This window comes from Podarcis filfolensis, assembly GCF_964270895.1.
Source record: "Podarcis filfolensis genome assembly, chromosome: Z".
In the NCBI taxonomy this organism is placed as follows: Eukaryota; Metazoa; Chordata; class Lepidosauria; order Squamata; family Lacertidae; genus Podarcis; species Podarcis filfolensis.
Genome location: NC_139617.1, coordinates 24,953,053 through 24,972,282, shown reverse-complemented (window position 1 = coordinate 24,972,282; position 19,230 = coordinate 24,953,053). Strand labels below are relative to the sequence as shown.

Here is a 19,230-nt window from a genome sequence, read left to right as displayed (position 1 = left end):
ACACCATAAAAGGTGAAGCAAATTATGTCCATGGTAGGCAGAAATTTGATGTAGGCCAATAATTTCACCTGTCTCAAGGTACAGTTAGAGACTGATAGTGGAATAACAGCATCAGCACCATACATTTATGGCAACATCAGCTCCATACATTTATACCACTTTAACAGCCATGGTTTTCCCCAAAGAACCATGGGAAACGTAGTTTGTTATGGGTACTGAGAGTTGTTAGGAGACCCCTATTCCCCTCACAGAGCAATAGCTCCCAGGGTAGTTTAATAATTAATCCCCCATCCCATGGGAATTGTAGCTCTAACAAGTCTCCTAACTACAGTTCTTGAGGGAAGTCATGACCCGTAAAGTGGTATAACAATACTTAAAATGTATAGTGTGGATATAGCCATAGATCAGAGCTTCCAAACTCTGTGTTGTGACACATTTTTTTGTTGGCTGCTGTGGATACGTGCATCACACGAAAGCTCCCTGCGCTCCTCCCGGGACTGGAAACGGGTTAGTTTAACCTCCAGTTTGCCAGTAAAACTGAATTACTGTGTCACAAAATGATGATTGTCTAAAAAGTGTGTCACCATCATGAAAGCTCTGCCATAGATTCATAGAGTTGGTGAGAACTTTGTAATCTTATATTGTTCAACCTCCTGCTCAGTGCAGGGAAATAAGCACAAGAGCATCAACAACAACTTAGCTGCCCAGCCTCTGCTTGAAGATATGTACTCAGAAGTTAGTCCCACTGAGTTCAATGGGGCTTACTCCCAGATCACTGAGTCTGCAGTCTGATTTTGTGCCACAGTAAAAATGGTTTGTATATCGCATGCTAGTCCTAGTCAGAGTAGACCCAATAAAATTAATGGCCATGACTAGCTTATGTGTACTCTGAGTAGAAGTTACGTTGACTGCAACCCAATGTCCTTGTGATGACACTCCATATATCTGGACTTAAATTTCCTTCAGTACACCAGTCAATTGCCCTCTAAGTAGAAGGGGTAATGCTTGTAAGTCTTTTAAGCACCGCATTTCACTCACTTCACTGTGGTTCAGCCTATGTTTAGACTGTGCGTCTTCAGACTGTAGTTGTGATGGTTACAGGATGGAGTGTTCCTTTTTAAAAAGTCTGCATAGAAATCTAGTAGGTTAGGGAGAAGGCTAAGCTAGAACGGTTTTCCCCATTACCTGCTAGCTTTCTGTGGACAGTTTTATTATAATAATTTATATGTTAAGGGCACACCATCATTTGAATCCCGCATTGAGAATTCACCTAAAATCAGGATCCAGAATCTTCTTCATTCATTCATAAAATACAAAAAGCTTTGTTGAACAAATTTCACAACTGGAAGTCAGGAAGCAGGTGACTGTGATCTAAGGTAACAGTTCTTTCCAGATCTGCACTGGTACAATGAAGAGTTTAAGCCTCTTGAGTCCAGTTAGGAACTACTAATGGTCTGTGGGATAATTTTGCTTCATGTAAGTATGGACCAGCTATTCTAAAGCAGCCCAAATGGCAATAAGCATATTGATTATTTTAGGGCTCGCTTCAGCCTGTTCAGTGCAACAAAAAGTTTGGGAAAACTCTAGGCTATATATGGAAGGGAATAATGGAAGAAAGTCAAATGGATGGTCAGTCTGAATTTCCTCATTTTCTACTCTGATGTGTTGGATTTGGGATCATGCCATTTACAGGCCAGTTGTTGTGAGACCTACCTGGTGGACCCACAGGTCCTGGAGGCCCTGGAGCCCCAGGTGGGCCTTGGCCGCCAATCCCTGGAATCCCTGGAGGTCCTGGTAACCCAGGTTGGCCGCGTGGCCCCGGGTCACCTGGAAAGAAAAATCCAACAAATCAAATCTTTAAAAGGTTGCAAACATTTCAAGATGTAATTTCAACCAGTCTCAACGAAGCAGAACACTGATAGTTAATTACAGTTTCTCAATTTAAGATATGCCAAGTCATAGGTAGCACAACCCACGGTTTCCAAAACCACTGTTTCCAATACAGGTAACTTAGGGAACTGTAAACCAAGGTTTGTCAGGTCACCTATCACATCAAACCATGATTAAGCTTACTTAACCACAGATGGCATTGAGTTGATCTATCTTAACAAAGACCGGACAGAAGTGCTTATGAGCAGAACACTCCATAAGCACAGGAACACAGGAAGCTGCCTGATACAGTCTAATCACTGGCCCATCTAGTTCAGTATTGTCTGCACTGACTGGTAGCATAAAGTTAGCAGTATCTGTACCTTTAGGCCCTGGAGTTCCATCAAAACCTATCCGTCCTGGAAGGCCAGGGTTTCCTGGAAAGCCGAAATCACCTTTGGGACCTTGTGCTCCTTTGAAACCCGGTGGCCCAGGTGGCCCAGCTGGTCCTGGAACACCAAAACCACGGTCCCCCTTGCAACATAAGAAAGAGAGTCAAACAATAACTCAGAACATTCTTGCTTTGTTCCTGCGGCTTTTATATTTATTGTGAACCCATCTTGACTACAGTAACTACTGAAATGGGGTATAAGTATACATTTGACTTCATAATTCAGCTATCACACCAAGCAACAATTAATGTAGCTTAACTACATTCTCGCATTATGTTTGAATTAGCAAACTATGGTTTGCAATTGGCCTGAAAGCCAGAAACTAGAGCCCATGCTTCAAAGTGAGTTTTCCAAACCATCACTTTTTATCATTGTGGCTTTTATGATGTCTAAACTAATAAATTATATTAATGGTTATTGCTGAACAACAGAAATATGAGTGCTGAGTAGATGGGAAAGGAAAGCAGACAAACAGGTCTAAACCATACTTTCTTGCAATATTTTTGTAAGTTCAAACCATGGTTTAACATTCTAAACTGTGGCTAATAGTACAAACTAAGGGTATGCACTGACCACAAGATTTGATTCAGACCCTAATTCAATACTTTGGAAAGAACATTATTTGATCTGAAACACTTCAGAGGCTGTCCAATTTTATTCAGGGTCCAAATCTGAATTTTGATCCAGCAGAATGAGGTTTTGTGCTTCCCCTTTCACTATTATGGGGAAGAAGAAAAAGTACACATCTATAACTTTTTCTTTTACAGAAGTGTATTATATTTGCCAGCACAGTAGTTTGTCTTGAGTGGGTAATGCATAGTAAATTACAGAGAAAGAGGCATAGGAATTTTGTGTTGGACACCTTTAGCATTTGTGAGGTTCCCACTTGGTACCCAAGTGCCTGTTAGTTAATTCTAAACTCCCATTAACTGGAGGCAGTACTGAAGACTCCAACCACTAATCCCCTATCATACCTTGGGCAGGAGCAAACAAACAATCTTTTAGTACTTAACCATATAAGCATTATAAATGTAACTTATAGGACCAGGAAGTTTGACCATGCTTGCACTGTCAGAAAAGTCCAACCCCACTGTTTTTATTGCATGCAATAGTTCTTCATAACATCCCAAGCAAATGGAGAGAACCCTTCTTTACAGACCTTCTGTCCTGCTAATCCAGGAAGTCCAGGAGGTCCATCCTGACCTGCTCTTCCAGGGTTTCCTGGTACACCAGGAAGGCCTGGCAATCCAGGATATCCTAAAAGAACAAAGAAGAGGGTTTGGAGCTCACTACCACGAAGCATCAGCAATCTTCAAAAGGCATTCTGCAAGCTTCTGTTTTTGTCGTTTGTTAACACAATTTGTTTCAAATCAAATTGACTGCTAAAGTTTTGACATTGCAGATGGATTAATAAGGCAAGATGCCTCTGAGTGCCAGTCACTGGGGAAGAGCAGCTGGAGAGCACTATTGCCCTTATTTACAGTTTACAGGCTTCCCATTGGGGCAGCAGATTGGCCACTCTGATAAACACGATGCTGGACCAAGATGGGCCTTTGTCTGATCCAGCGGGGCTCTTGTGTTCTTAGGATCTTCTTGCTCAGTCCTTTCATATGACGGGATTCTCTCCCATATCCTGATTCTGCTGTTATCTCCAAACAGAACCAATCAGATATGATTAACCAGCAATTTATATCTAAAACATGGATTTAGACAAGTTGTTGTGGGGCAGATAACGATAAATCCCAACTTTTTCTAAACCTTCTCTCATTTCCTTTCTGAAAGGCCAGAATTTCCACAAAAATACAAACACACCAATTAAAAATAAAACACATGACTACTGTAGCAGACAGATTTGGTTTTTTTTAACCCTACAGGGGAGTATCAGGTTTTTCTGACGTCTATGGTCCAAAAGCAATTTCTTCTGGAGAGTTCAGGGTGGCCTATGTAGCAGGACCTCTTTCATCATCACAAGAAGGTAGGTTATTGCTGGGAGATAGTGAGTGGTCCAGGGTCACCCAGGGAGCTTTGTGGCTGGGCAAGGTTTTAAACCCATCTCTCCACAGACTAACTATAGACATCTTGCCAGCACACCACCCTGGCATCATAGAATATGACAGAGACAAACCTTTGGCTCCTGGTGGGCCTGGAAGTCCAATGCCAGGTAATCCTGGATCCCCTTTTGAGCCTGGGATGCCTGGCAATCCAGGTGCCCCTGGCTGGCCAGGATCACCTGCAAACAGGAACAATTGAATTAGGGAAAAAATCCACTACAAAAATGTAAATAATAGTATTTCACTTGGAAAAACAACAAATTCATTTACCTGGAAGGCCAACTTCACCATCTCTGCCTGGGGGGCCGGGGTTACCTGGAGATCCTGTTTCTGTGATAGTTCGTCCAGGTTCCCCTTTGGGCCCTAGTAGTAGATGTATAATAGCAAACAATTATAAATCAAAACCAACAACACCTGATAGATATCTATTGCAAGAGCATTCCACAGGACTGGGCTATTAACAATGAAGGCTCAGTTTCATATTGTCAAATCAACCTCACTGACTCATGGGACAACCAGCGATGCTCCTACAGATTATCTTAGTGATTGAGCTGGAATATAAGAGTTCAGGCAGTTGGTCCTTCAAGTATACAGGACTTAAGTTGCTAAAGGCTTTCTAAAGTTACTTCCCAAACTGATGTCTCCAGGCACCAGCCTGGGGTAATGTTGGAGTGGGAAGGAGCCACATTTTCCCACTGTGCACTTCCTTCCTTCATTAGCAGACTCACACGGATGCTGACAGTGCATGAATTAGGTTCATTTTACCCCAGTCGATGGTCTGAATCTCATCTACAGGTTACACATCATATCATCACCACAAATTCTCCCAGGTCTTTTAATTTACAACAGACATACATTTCTGGTATTTAAATTATTGTACCAAATTATTTCCCCATTACAGGTTTTATGCTGATTATAAGTTGATTTTATGTTACTGTGTTTCCGCTGGCTTTTAGATAGCTTATGTGCTGATTTATATTTTTTGCAATTGCTTTTATAGCGTTTCCCCCCTTTGAACTGTATCCCATATTTTCTGAATGTTGTAAACTGCACAGAGGACCAAATTAATGGCAGTGTATAAATGTAAATAATACTAATAAGAATTATCGTTATTACTAGTAGTAGTATTGGCCAATACATACATGTTCATTATCACCATCATCAATATCTTTCAGAAAGCTGTTTGTTCGTTATGCATTTTGACAAATTATTATAGTCTGTCTCACATGCGGTCAGAAGTGGCCCAGGCAACCCCAGCAACTCATTCTGCTGTGCATGTAGACTAGAGGCATCCTGGATGTTGTGTTTACACTAGGTCAGACTATTTGCTATTGTCTACTGATTCTCCAGGGTCTCAGGCAGAAAAGAGTTTGTCCCATTATCTGCCACTGTATCTTTTTAACTAAGGTGCCAAGGATGGATCAAGGAGCAGGTTTTTGTCAATGTTTACAGTTGGGACACCATTTTTAAACAAGATGGCAGTCTGAATCTTTTGAAACTGCACTGATTCTAACCACTGATTTCAAAACTGCACTGATTCTTTTGGTTTCTTAGAATTCCCAAGCAAGGCTTTGTACAAGTGTTTATATAATTGTTTTAGAAGACAGCTTTGATCTTTCTCTTACCTGATGACACTATCTTTACATCATCTTTAGATAACTCAGCTACAAAAGTTAAAAGAAGTCCCCAAGGTTTAAACAAGCTAAATGATGAGTTACAAAAAGTTTTGCAGCAACAACAGATCATCTCATGAAATTGATCATTTTAGAGTTCATTTTTTTTTAGTGTTAGCAAGGATGATCCCTGTTGGACCCAATGATGCAAACATTCCTTTTTGTGGTTTGGTCAAATAAGACAAAGAAACTTACCTGGACCTCCAGGGGCTCCTGAGCGCCCTGAAACACCCTGAACGCCCTTCTGGCCTGGGGGACCTTGTGGGCCAAATCCAGGAGATCCTGGAGGCCCTCGATCACCAGGAATACCAGGAATTCCTGGATCACCAGGAGGTCCCCTGTCCCCTTTGAAACTGATGCCGCCCTAAAAGGACAAGGGGAAAGTTGATAAAATGAGTTTGTAGCTCACTCCAACCCCCCCCCCAACACTTGGATTGAACGAAGCTCATTTGAAATCTGATTGGGCCAGGCATATGCCTATGGGAAGCTACCCAAGGCAAGTGAAGAAGAAGAGTTTGGATTTGATATCCCGCTTTATCACTACCCAAAGGAGTCTCAAAGCGGCTAACTATCTCCTTTCCCTTCCTCCCCCACAACAAACACTCTGTGAGGTGAGTGAGGCTGAGAGACTTCAAAGAAGCGTGACTAGCCCAAGAATACCCAGCAGCTGCATGTGGAGGAGCGGGGAATCGAACCCGGTTCACCAGATTATGAGTGCATAATGGAAATAGCCATTCTCTTCTTTGTCCCCACAATTTGGGGTGGGTGGGGCAGATTGCAATGTACAAAGCAACTGTAATCTTCAGTGACTTTCCTTAGGATTCAGATAAGAAGGACTAACTAATATGGATGCAGGCTCAGAGGAAATTAAATAAAATTAACACTTTTGTATTATCCATTAATGACACAGTTTAACATGTATTTTATTAAATTTCTGTCCTGCCCTTCCTCCCAAAGAAGCTCAGGACTGTAAACAATAAAATAAGAAAAAAATGCAATTCATATAAAGGAAATAACAAATATTTAGGCCCAATGGGAATAATAATATCATTAATTATTTATTTAACACAATTTATATACCACTTGATTGCAAAAAAAAACACAACACATCTAAGCTTTTTATAACATAATAACAGATTACAGTATTATTTGATTTAAGCCTTTCCGTAAGTGCTAGTACTAGAATTACTTTTCCTCTTTCAATATCAGCCACAAGGGGTGTGTGTGTGTGTGTGCGCGCGCGCGTGTGTGTAATCTGCTGTGGCAGATTATTTCTTTAGTTACTTCACCAAATTTGCACAAATCAGAGTTAAAAGCAAGTTGATGTGGGACCTTCTGCATGCAAAGCAGTGGCCCCCCACCACTGAGCAATGGCAGCTGTGGGTTGGCAGTAGACTAAGATGCAAAAATGCCATTCAACTTGAAAGAGAATGGAGTCACACTGCAAGCACTGCCTTGAGGAATATGGCCCACCTGTGCATTTGAGAGGACGTTATGCCAGTTTACCATGGTATGTAAAAGCTGCACCTATTAATGTTACTTCTTACCAGTGGAGGTTGGGCCAATGGCGCACTGCCCCACCAACCACAGTCTGCACACAACCAGCCTCCACCTTCCTGACTTCCTACTTACAACCATGTCAGGAAGTGGCATCAGCTGTCACCTTTTCCCTTCACACCATACATTTAACGCAGTATGATGATGCTTTAAACAGTAGTGGCTTTCCCCAAAGATTTCTGGGAGCTGTAGTTTGTTAAGGGTGCTGAGTCGTGTTAGAGGAGACCCCTATTTTCCTCACAATTCCCAGAGTTCCCTTTGAAAAGGTATTTATTGTCAAACCACTCTGATAATTATAGCTCGGGTATGGGGAATTGGGATCTCCAAACAACTCTCAGCACTCTTAACAGCTCCTGGAATTTCTTAGGGGAAGCCACTGCTATTTAAAGTGGTGTCATAGTGCTTTAAACATATGGTGTAGAATGCAACCTCTACCCTCAGTACTATCCTTGCAGAATTCATCTACAGGCGGATGGGAACAAAACTAGAATTAGCTGGCTCTGCCAGTCATGGGGTTTGGCTCCACCTACTGTTGGCCTCCATGGCTTCCAACTTTCCAGTCCCATTGGGCCCCAGCCACCACTGAGGCTGCCAATATTGGGAGCCATCAGAAGACTGGCTAAGTACTCAATGACCATTGTGTTTTGTTAGCATTTAAAACACTCTCAAATTACACTTGGTCGAAATGGAAGTGCAATGGTTTCACATTCACTTACTGGCTCCCCCTTGGGCCCAGGAAGACCCGGCAGTCCATCTTGTCCACGAGATCCATCTAACCCAGGCAGACCCGGAGGGCCTGGGAACCCAGTGTTCCCCTTCTCGCCTTTCAATCCAGGGAAAGCAAGAACATCACCTGGATCGCCTTTTGCACCGGGACGTCCAGGAGAACCAGGAGGGCCGGGAAGACCCTAGATAAAGAATTTTAACTACTGCAGTAATTAGGATTGCACATATTTTCCCCTACTTTCTCCCTCTAACCCCATGCTCCCAACAAACAGCAATTAATGGTGCTTACTTGTGGTCCAACACTACCAATAAGGCCAGGGACTCCTTTATCACCTTTCGACCCAGGAAAACCAATAGAACCTGATCATGAAAGGAGGGAGGGAAAAATCAGTGAGAGCAGCTAGAAAACGGCCTACGCATGACATGGGCAATGCAAATTGTTTAGTGTTCTTTGTGGATAGTATGTTAGAAGACTCCCAGAAAACCTCACAGGGGAATGATGCAATGCTCATTGTAGTCACTACAAAGGCTATTTGACTGTTTCCTAGATTTAGTCCAGGGGATGATTTATGGCTAGTGGCAGTTAAGGATGGGCAGATCCCAAACCCCTCCACTGCATGTGGTTCTTGGTCTGCTTTGCCCCATGATCTACCTTCCAATTAAACTGGGGGGGTTTAAAAACTTATTTCAGAATTTGTAGTTTGACAGATTTCAGTTGCCGTCTTTCCTTTTTAATAGGCTACCTATGCATATAAACACAGTGTGAAAAGGAAGATTGCATAACCCAGTTGCACATGTCCTAGGGGAGTGCAGAACACTCTGACTGGAGAGCCCTGGTAAAATCATCACCTCTCTTTAGAAACTAGACCTGTCAGTCCCAAAACAGGTCTCACACCCCCTTCTCTCCACCCTGGAGTTCTTATATCTGTCTGAAGCAGTCCCACTTTGGTTCTTTGTTGGGATGCATCCGGATATTTTGCATGCCTCTAGGGTGTGCATTGATTAAATGACAGCACAAAAAGGGAGACCTGGTGCAATTGCATTGTCACCTCAAGATTCCTTTTTGAACTGTGATCAAATTAATGCACATCTGTGCAAAAAAGAAGAGAGAGAGAGAGACAGAGCAAAGATGCAAACCAAAAACTGGCGTACTTTGCATGCACAGTCGTCTGACCAATATAAAAAATGGAGGAAATGCAATCTGAAAACACATGCCACTCTGGAAACAAGGTCAGATGATTTGGAATATCCAAATCCAGGATGAAATTCAGACGGAAAAAATCTCATAGATATCCTTAGTGGTGGTCTGATTCCACAGTGGTATACTACCATGGCATGTGGGAAGCACTGGCACTGCTTCTGCTAGCAATCAAACTTACTGCAACAAAAGGAAATAAGCTGTGGGACATTCAAATACCAAAAGGTATCTGTGAGCAGATGTACTAGAATATTAACCAGCTTGCCTGCTTTGTCCATAAATATGCCCACAAAGTGTGTTCTCCTTCATGGAGAGCACAGGTTGTGGTGGGGTTAACCAGACACCCCCTGTTGCTGGGCAAGTTGGTTTTGGTTGGCCCAAAGTGTGATTGGGGAGAGTTTGATGTTGCCAATTTTGAGTGACAGGCTGAGTTGAATATATTTCCTGTGCGCAGCGTTGAGCTTCCTCTTTTTACTGCATGCATCGGATCACCGGCCCACCCTCCCTAATTTTAGGGTGTTTGTTGCATTTTGACCTTGCTATGCCTGTCATGGGGTTGTCTGCTTTTGGGGCAGGGGCCTGGTAGGAATTTTGTCCATTTGGCTGATTGGCTGGTGCCATTTGGTTTTTGCCTACTGCGTAGCAAATCGTCACAACTTGTAAGGTTGCGGTTAGGCATTGGTTTTAGAAAAAAATGGTTGGTGGAGGGGTATGGATTGGGTGTGCCTGCCCCTCCAATGCTGTTGCTGCAAGGGTATTCCATTAAAGGAATCCAGGGGCTCACCTGTAAAGGGGGATAGGGCCACGCAAGAGCCCCTGGGAGCATTTGGGGAGAGGTGAGGGTCTGGTACCCAGCTCCATCTACTCCCCATAAAATGTTTTCCCTTACTGACTTCGCAGGCTTGCGGATGTCAGTTCTGCCCCTGGGCAGGGACAGATAGTCGTAACCAATGCCTAAGCAACCACTCACATTGTTTGTATTTTAATAAAGTTGTGGCCAAAATTATGCCAAAAACCTTAAACAAAAATTATGGTGTGAAGTGTGAATTTATTTAGGGGTGGCTTGGGGACATCGACACACAAACACTTATCCCTTAGCTACACATAGTGTGTGTCATGGTTTTCCCAATACACATACACAGTTGCTGTTTAGAAAGCTGTTCATCACTGTAAAGCAAACAAATCAAAACATAGTCCTAAATCTGAATAATCAAAAGGTGGATAAAGGCTGGAAGCAGCCACTGTATACCTGGGCTTCCAGGTAAACCTGGTACTCCCTTCTCCCCTGGAGGGCCTGAAGTGCCAAATCCAATGCAGTTAAAACAGGTGTCTCCTTTATCACCTGGAAACAAAGACATAAATAAAGAGGTGAGTATCATTTCCCATGGGTATGAGTATTTAAGTATTCAAATGCAGACTTCTTGTACATATTCGGCATGCACCCCTAAGTATTAGAGAAGAACTGGAGTAGCAGTCTGTGCACTCACGGAAAAGCAATAGCTGTCTGGCACTCAGGCACAATAAATTAACTATGCACTGTTTCCTTAAGTACAGCTTAGTCTCAAACTCCACCTTCCCTGCTTCAACACTTCCCTTGAAATAAGATAAACCCTGCTCCAAGTGTGAGTAAAGTACCCTGCAGGACAGATCAACACAACTCTGCTTAATAGCTCTGGTTTCTTACAAATACATACCTGCAGAAAGCCTGAATTAGCAGTCAAAGTTCAACAGAAAACACTAGATACTTATGTAGACATTGAGATATCTTGCAAGATCTCACTACAAAACAGCAATCAAAACTTTACAGCCAATGGATACAGTCTGTGATATAAAATGTCTCCCCTAGATCCACCACATTCAGTCATCATATCCACATACAAAACAAGCTTTAAAACTGCTGATGCTTGTTCCAATTCACATCTTTTGGTGGTGGAATAAGCTCTAAAAACAGTGGACAGGATACAAAGATGAAAAGGGGGAGGGGCAAATCAAGTTCCTGGCCTTTATCACATTTATGACTATTCCATTCTGTTTCTGCATTAATCTTAGATTTTTTAAAAATCGGCATATTTTTTAAATATTAAATAGGATTTTCTGTTAACCATTTCTGAATGTATTTTGATAGCCTTTAAAAGCCAAAAACTACATTGGAGCATTTAGTTATCCAGTGGATAACTAAATTCCTATCAGTGCATCCTGAAGCATGTCTAGATGAAACTACTTTAGTGACCTCCAGAAGGCTTTAGATATGCTTTTGTCAAACAGTCCCACCCACCCAAAGAAATCACATGGATAACTCTTTGGAAACTACATGGAATTTCAGGAGAAGTCTGTAATATGATGGTGGGTGGAGAGAAGTTAAACTGGGACTGGACCAGTGGAATTTCCTTACATGAACCTAAACCACTCTTTGGACCACAGCCTATGAAAGACAAGTAAAAAAATCAATGGCATTGTGGGAACCCACCTTTCTGGCCCCTCTCCCCCATAAATCCTTGTTCTCCTGGGAGTCCTGGGAGGCCAGGGGGTCCTCGCTCACAGAGTCTGTCAACTGAAAGGAAAAGCAAATGCAGTTCAAGAACTAAGAGAACTTATGGGTAGATGAGCCAAAGCGCAGTAAGTTTGCTCCATCTTCCATCCACCCATGTAAGACTGACAAGCTACTTAGGAAGCTGGTTCTTCTAGCTCAGTATTGTCTACATGGATTGGCAGCAGCTCTCCTGGGTATCAGACACGAGCGTTTCCCAGTCCTACCTGGAGTTGGTAGGGACTGAATTCATGAGCCATCTAAAAGCTTTGAGACTGTGTGTATTGAAGACCCAGCTAGCCATTCCTCAAATGAAGAGCATTTTAGCCACTGATTTATAGACAAAAAACATTACTTACTGGGTGGAATGGTAGTTCCAGGGGGCCCAGGAGGGCCAGGAGGGCCAGGTAAGCCTCGTTGTCCATCATTTCCAGGTGGCCCTGGTATTGGGATTCCAGGAAGGCCTTGATCCCCCTTCTGTCCTCTCTCACCGGGAAAACCAGGAGTACCAGGAGAGCCAACACTTGGAATTCCTGCAATGAGAAAAGATCTCAGCATCTTTGTAATTCAAAATTAGGACGCTTTTAGAGAGAAGCAAAGGGAAACCAACCAGGCAATGAAGCAAAGCATCTTTTTTTGCAAGTTGCTCTATCAAGAGGCAACTATTTAAAATGGGCACTCCCAACAAGGGCTGGCAAGTAAGAGTTTCAGACACATGGAAAGCATTTGGGTTGTACAGGTGTGAAATCTCACAGCTACACACAAGGAATTCAAGCTGTATAAGAGAGAGAGAAGGAAACACACCAGTGGGTGATGTTTCCTTTTAAAAGATCAACTTGGGAGTGAGAGGGCTTCTACAAATACCTCTGTGTAAAGCCTTTTGGTTATTATAATATACTTAAAATCAACTCTGGGTTTTCTTTCCACCCCCTGGTTTTGCCCAACACACAAGGAAAAGAGCCAAACTGCATGTGATATATAACATCAATAATAAATAATCATAACCATCAGAGAGGCCAAGGTAAAGTAGGTGTGTGTCTTTGCATCTAATGCAGCATAATTATAACCAAGGGGTCTCTGCATTATGGGGACACTACATCATAGAAAAGCAGTTGGGAAGTTACAACATAAGCGGAAGTAAAGTAAGGCATATTGGGCATGCCTGGGGAACATAGTGCTTTATATGTCAGGTGTGAATGCGGTCAAAGTAAGCACAGGAGAAAAGCAATAAGGACATGTCAGAACCTTTGTGTTATTTATTCCTTATTTCGTATTCTCTACTCTGTCAGTTCTGTTATAGCTGTAGCTTAAATACAACTTTAAAATCACTTGTGCTAGTCTGATTTATCACTATGGGCTTGGATGGTGAGAAGATTCCAGTAGATCCCAGGTTTTTACCTTTAAGCAGAGCAGTGAGATCCTTGTTGGAGAGTGCTGGTGTCACATTATAAAATATCTCAAAACAAACAAACAAACAGAATTCCTACTAGGGATGATGGGCAACTGATTTGGCCGAATCCAGAACAAAATCAGGGTCCAAATCAGCCCTGATTCCTGAACTGGCTTTGGGGAGAAGTCGCTTCGTGTGTGTTTGGTCGTAATGCTCCAGACACTCAAGGGTCTTACCTGGTGAACCTGGTAGGCCAGGTGGCCCCTGTTGGCCTGGATATCCACGTTCTCCTTTGTCTCCAGGAATTCCTGGCAACCCTTTACTACCTTTTGGTCCCACCGTTGTTCCAGTACCTGGCCTTAGAATTGCCTGGAATATTCCATTAAAAGAAAATTACACACACAGAAAAGGACAGAGATTCTATCAAGCTAAATTAGTACTTAGTCATGTTTCATGGAGGCTGGGAGCAAACCAGTGGAGATCATGGTGTATTGTGAAAACTGGAATCATTTTTTAGCATACTGGGATAGATATTTACAAAGGGATGGTTCCTGCAAAGACATAATAGGTCATCTTCAAAATATCTATAAGTATTATTCATTTTAAGACCATGCTCATTTTCAAAAAAAGCTGTGTATTGGTATATATTTGTAAGGGTTTTTTGGCGGGGGGTGGTGTCGGTAGCCGATGTAATGTACAGTCATACCTCAGGTTGAATGTGCTCCAGGTTGAGCGCGTTCGGGTTGCGCTCCGCGGCAACCCAGAAGTAACGGAGTGCGTTACTTCCGGGTTTCGCCGCTCGCGCATGCGCAGATGCTCAAAATGACATCACACACGTGCGCGGAAGTGGCAAAACACGACCCACGCACGCACAGATGCACCGTCGTGTCTTACGTTCCATTCAGGATGCGAACGTTCCATTCAGGATGCGGAAAAGATCCCGTTTGCATCCCAAGGTACCACTGTATAATACCACTTTGTAACATTTTACAATTACAACACAAAACATTAAAAGTAAGTGAATTAAATGAACATAATCAACATGCCACAGGGGAACTTAAGGGAGGGAGGAAACAGAATGAATGGGCAGAAACTTACATGTCCAGGAGGACCAGGAAGACCAGCGTCACCTTTACTGCCCTGCCCAAAAAAAAATTCAGCAAGTTTAATAGGGAAGCAGGGCCACTCACTTGACTTTGCTAAGAAACAAGCTCCACCAAGCCCCCGCAGAATCATAGAGATGGAAGGGACCACAAGGGTCATCTAGTCCAACCCCCTGCAATACAGGAATCTTTTGCCCAACATGGGGCTTGAACCCACATCACCGACTGAGCTACCAAGGCATGTCTCCTTAAGATGACGCTATTCCGTCAAAACAGAGAGAGCCAAGGGAGGCAGGGCCATTCCATTGGCTTGCTAAGAACACAGTACAGTGGTAACCCGGGTTAAGAACTTAATTTGTTCCGGAGGTCCGTTCTTAACCTGAAACTGTTCTTAACCTGAGGCACCACTTTAGCTAATGGGGCCTCCCGCTGCCGCCGCACGATTTCTGTTCTCATCCTGAAGCAAAGTTCTTAACCTGAAGCACTATTTCTGGGTTAGCGGCGTCTGTAACCTGAAGTGTGTGTAACTGGAAGCATCTGTAACCCGAGGTACCGCTGTAACTTTTACCTCCTCTTCTCCTTGAACTGCTGCCATTTTCTTGCCATTTTAATAACTTTGCATCAAAGAAATGGATTCATTTCCCCCCTCCTCCCTATCAACCAATTTTCATTTTGTATCATGCCCTTTATATCACTGGTTCTCAAACTTTCCGCCCTCTGCAGACCATTCAAAAATAGTCAAGGATCTTCTTGGCAGACCACTTAGCCTAGAGACCTTCCCCTGACTTTCTGCGAGCTATGGCTTTATTCCTCTGAGGATGGCAGAGCCTCCCTCTGTCATTTCTGGTCCATCCCACAAACCTTCCACACAGACCACAAGGACCTGGCAATGATGAAGTAGCCACTGAAGCCACTCTGGAGACATGCTGTTGCAAGCTACCTGAACAAAACTTTCAAACCACTGCTGATCCCCGGACCACACCTTGGGAGCCTATTTTAGATTGCAAGCCAACTAGAAGAGTTCTTTTTGGCTCCAGAGTGGGGTGAAAATACTTCAGACAAACAAATAAAATGAGCTTTCCATGTTGCAAAACATACTCACTTTCTCTCCATCTCTTCCTGGAAAACCAGGTATACCACGACCTCCAGGCAAACCCTATGATGGAGAGAGAAGAAATCAATCCTCAAAAAACTTAAACTGTGAAAGGTCATTATAGAAGGAAGAAAAATGTAATAGACTCACAGGCAAGCCAGGCTGACCAGATTCTCCGTCCTTGCCAGGTTTCCCCTTTAAAATACAAATGTGTATTGAAAAAGCAATCAAGCAGTTTCGGAAGCACAAATATGCTACTGACATTGCGCTGTTCATACCACTTGCTAAGATAATATGAAAAATGTCTCTCCAGCGCAACTTTCCGGAAGAATACCAACAGGCAGGCAACCCCCATAGTAAGCATGGGTAATTAAAACAAGGACCAAGGCTGACAATGACAGGAGTAAAAAGCACAGCAAACAGATGATGGCATGAATTCTTAGGGCAATGTAACAGACAAACAAACTTAGGCTCTATGTGAGTTTCTGGATTTAATACAGTACAATGGGTTGTTTTTTAATCTTATTTTTACAAAATAAAAATTTGTAATTGTTGTAATTCAGACCACACCTCCTTTTCCTCTTGGTATGCCTTATTATTGGCTTCATAAATCACAGAGCTGTACCCTGTACTACTTCTTCTTTGCAACTGTGACAACTTATCCTTAAAAAACACACCAACCTATGTTTTCTTTCATTTCTCCTTCTTGCAGACTGTTTGTTATTAAAATTCAATTTTAAAAATTCAGAAAAGGAAATACTCCCAGGCTGATTCTGTAATATTTATCAATCTTCCTTTTCTGCAAATTACAGGAAGATCTTTCTTGGAGGGGTTGATTCTCAAAGTCCCTTTGATAAAGTAGAAAGCATAGCGTGGCCAAAGAAATTATTAAAAGACTGGCTTTCTAAAACAACAAAAATGAAAGGCAAGGGGGGACCTAGTGAATTTCTCCAAAAGAAAAGAAAAGAAAAGAAAAGAAAAGAAAAGAAGAGAAGAGTTTTGAATATAAACAGTGGCATCTTGCGCACTGAGCTGTAGAAAAGGCACCCACAGCGCTACCATATACCATCCCCACCACAAAGGAATTAAGATTGTCATGTTGGTTTTAGGATGGAAATTATGAACAATAAATCACTTGCATTCCTAAGATGTGCTAAATTTACAGCTCATCCTTGACGGGTGACAGAATCCACAAGGATAGCAGTTTTGGGGGGGATTCTAAGATTTTCTTACTACCATGTGTCTGATAAGAAAATAAATTAACAGTGGCTAAAGCTGGTTGTGTCAATATGTATTAAAATATTGCTGATGAACACGCTTCAGGAGAGAAAAAAAATGAAAGATTCCTTGGAATAACTTTACAACATATGGAAATCACACTCTAAGGAGCGGTTGCAAAGCCAGTGCTCACAGTGTGGTTTCCATGTTTTGTAAAGTTAATGCTTTGTAAACATGGGCTTTGCAGCCACTTCTTACTATTTCAGCTCTTTGGGAGACAGTTTTGTGAGTCTGTTAAGGTTTCTTGTTATAATTTAAATATCTAAGCTTCGTGTGACAGAGTCTAATGCCTGTGAGTTCTGTGAATGCTTCAACAATCCTTTTATGTGGAGATTGTTATCCCATTCTGTATTTATTGGATTTGAATTTGTGTTTTTATATACTTTTTATTGTTTCTGTTTTATTGTTAAATCACCTGAGGATGTTTCGTGGTGAGAGATTTGGAAATGAAATTAATAAATGTATTTACATCTTCTGGTCTGCCATGACTGGATGTGGTTTATCTGTAGGCCCCAGCCACTCAATGAATCATGCATCAACAGCCCCTTCTCCCCCAAATAATGAGCCTTTGTAGGAGTGCGATCTGCTGGCCCAGGTGATCAGGTTTCTCTCTGTTAATAGTTGCCAGTGCCCACTCCAAGGATAGAACAGGAATCAGTCCAGTTTAAATTAAACCCAGAATAAAAAACCTGCATTCTGGTGTGTGCCATCAATGAGGCCCTTCTTGTCCAGGGAAAACCACTGACCAACCCACTATCTTAGCGGACCATAGGAGAAAGGAAAATTTCTTACCCAGTATTTGGTGACCCAACCTGAATCCCCAAAGTTATACAAGGTCTGGAAAGATAAACGTTGAGTTCAAAGAAGTTACTTACCCTTTTGCCTGGTTCTCCTTGCTCACCTTTTTCACCTTTTCCACCACCGGGAAGACCCTGGAAAAAAGGAAGCACAGCGTCAGCACCCGTGACAACAAAGATGTTTAGTGCACTTTGCTATGATTTCAAAAATGACTCAGAAAGGAACTGACTTACAGGAGGACCTGGAAACCCAGGGGGACCTGTGGGGCCTCGGTCACCTGGAACGCCCTGTCAAGCATGGGGGAAGAGAGAGAAAGACGATATAGTTGAAAATAAATCACTGCCCTTGAGGACTTAATATTTCGCTCCCATCTAAGGTACAATGCCCCAGCAGGATTTATTTGTTTTCATTTGCTTTTCTATTACAGTTCTTCATTGGTATATTAACATTAGTACGACAACTGTTGCATAAAAAAAAAATGATAAGAAAAGAAAAAAAGAAAGAAAACTTATTTTCATATATTTCCCTTCCACTCTCTATTCCCAACCTATCTGGGTATTCTTGTTCTAAATTTTCCTCTCTCCTCCTCTTTATCTCATGTTATAATTTGCGCTGCTAAATTATGAGCATCCTGCTAGATTGATTGTCTTATTATGTTCCAGCAGAATTTAGAGGCATCTGCTATGTGAGGCAGGCTGTGTCCCTCTTTCCTTATACACCTCTCCCCTCACTCAGCAGAAGTCAACAGCAAAAGCAAGCAAAACCCCCACCCAAATTAAAAAAAATTAAAAACAGTTAAAACAATTGTAGCAGCAGCCCCGCCTCTGCTTTGTAGCTGGTGCTGCAGGCAAGAGATGCAGATTTGCTGCAGATGCAGAGATTACAGGAGTTAGTAGGTGGTCAAGCCTGCATTTTGGGCTGCACAAAGTATGTTTGGAGGAAGTGCAGGCAAAAGGGGCAGGCAGCGAAGGCAGGGGCATTCACACTCTCCTCCAGACAATGGGCCGGATGGGATGGGGAAGTGTGGTACAGTGTGACCCACTGATGCAAACCAGAGCAACCCATGAAGGTTGGCTGAAGGAAGAATGCCTGTGGAACCATCTTCCTCTCACTTACCTGATCACCTTTCTGAAACTCTACATCATTTGTTCTTTTCTGTTCGCCAAGCTGTCCTGGGGGTCCCGGGGGTCCTTGGAGTCCCTGCTCACCCTAATTCCCGCAGGAGACAACAAGGCACGTTAACATCATTAGGCCACTCTCATAGAAGAATGAGCAGAATCAAATCTCCACTTCCATGCCCCACACTTACCTTTTCTCCTTTTGGCCCTTGGAAGTTCAAGCCCATGTTGCCCTAAAAGGAATTTGAAATGATAAGAAGAAGAAGACGACGACAAACCCTAAGTACATGAGACTGAATGCAAACAACCAAACAAGGACAAACACTGTTAAAATATACTATACCTTAGGACCCGGTAGTCCTGGGGGGCCGGGAGGACCCTGAAAATGACAAACACG

At 42.6% G+C, this 19,230-nt stretch overlaps 1 protein-coding gene across 2 annotated transcripts in view; it reads right to left on the bottom strand.

Annotated features, from left to right (window-relative positions):
- Positions 1-19,230, bottom strand: part of COL4A5 (collagen type IV alpha 5 chain) — a 136,537-nt gene that overhangs the window by 46,519 nt on the left and 70,788 nt on the right. Inside the window, exons 11-30 of one of the 2 annotated variants that reach the window (XM_083595798.1) lie at positions 19,177-19,212; positions 19,025-19,066; positions 18,832-18,924; positions 17,949-18,002; positions 17,793-17,849; positions 15,790-15,834; positions 15,649-15,702; positions 14,542-14,583; positions 13,680-13,812; positions 12,413-12,586; positions 11,994-12,077; positions 10,776-10,868; positions 8,618-8,688; positions 8,319-8,510; positions 6,241-6,409; positions 4,643-4,735; positions 4,447-4,551; positions 3,481-3,578; positions 2,253-2,403; positions 1,714-1,827 (exon numbers count right to left, since the gene is read on the bottom strand). In XM_083595798.1, coding sequence (XP_083451924.1) covers positions 1,714-1,827; positions 2,253-2,403; positions 3,481-3,578; positions 4,447-4,551; positions 4,643-4,735; positions 6,241-6,409; positions 8,319-8,510; positions 8,618-8,688; positions 10,776-10,868; positions 11,994-12,077; positions 12,413-12,586; positions 13,680-13,812; positions 14,542-14,583; positions 15,649-15,702; positions 15,790-15,834; positions 17,793-17,849; positions 17,949-18,002; positions 18,832-18,924; positions 19,025-19,066; positions 19,177-19,212 — 1,900 coding nt within the window. The remainder of the gene's footprint in view (positions 1-1,713; positions 1,828-2,252; positions 2,404-3,480; positions 3,579-4,446; positions 4,552-4,642; positions 4,736-6,240; positions 6,410-8,318; positions 8,511-8,617; positions 8,689-10,775; positions 10,869-11,993; positions 12,078-12,412; positions 12,587-13,679; positions 13,813-14,541; positions 14,584-15,648; positions 15,703-15,789; positions 15,835-17,792; positions 17,850-17,948; positions 18,003-18,831; positions 18,925-19,024; positions 19,067-19,176; positions 19,213-19,230) is intronic. The other variant, XM_083595799.1, reaches the window with a different exon arrangement.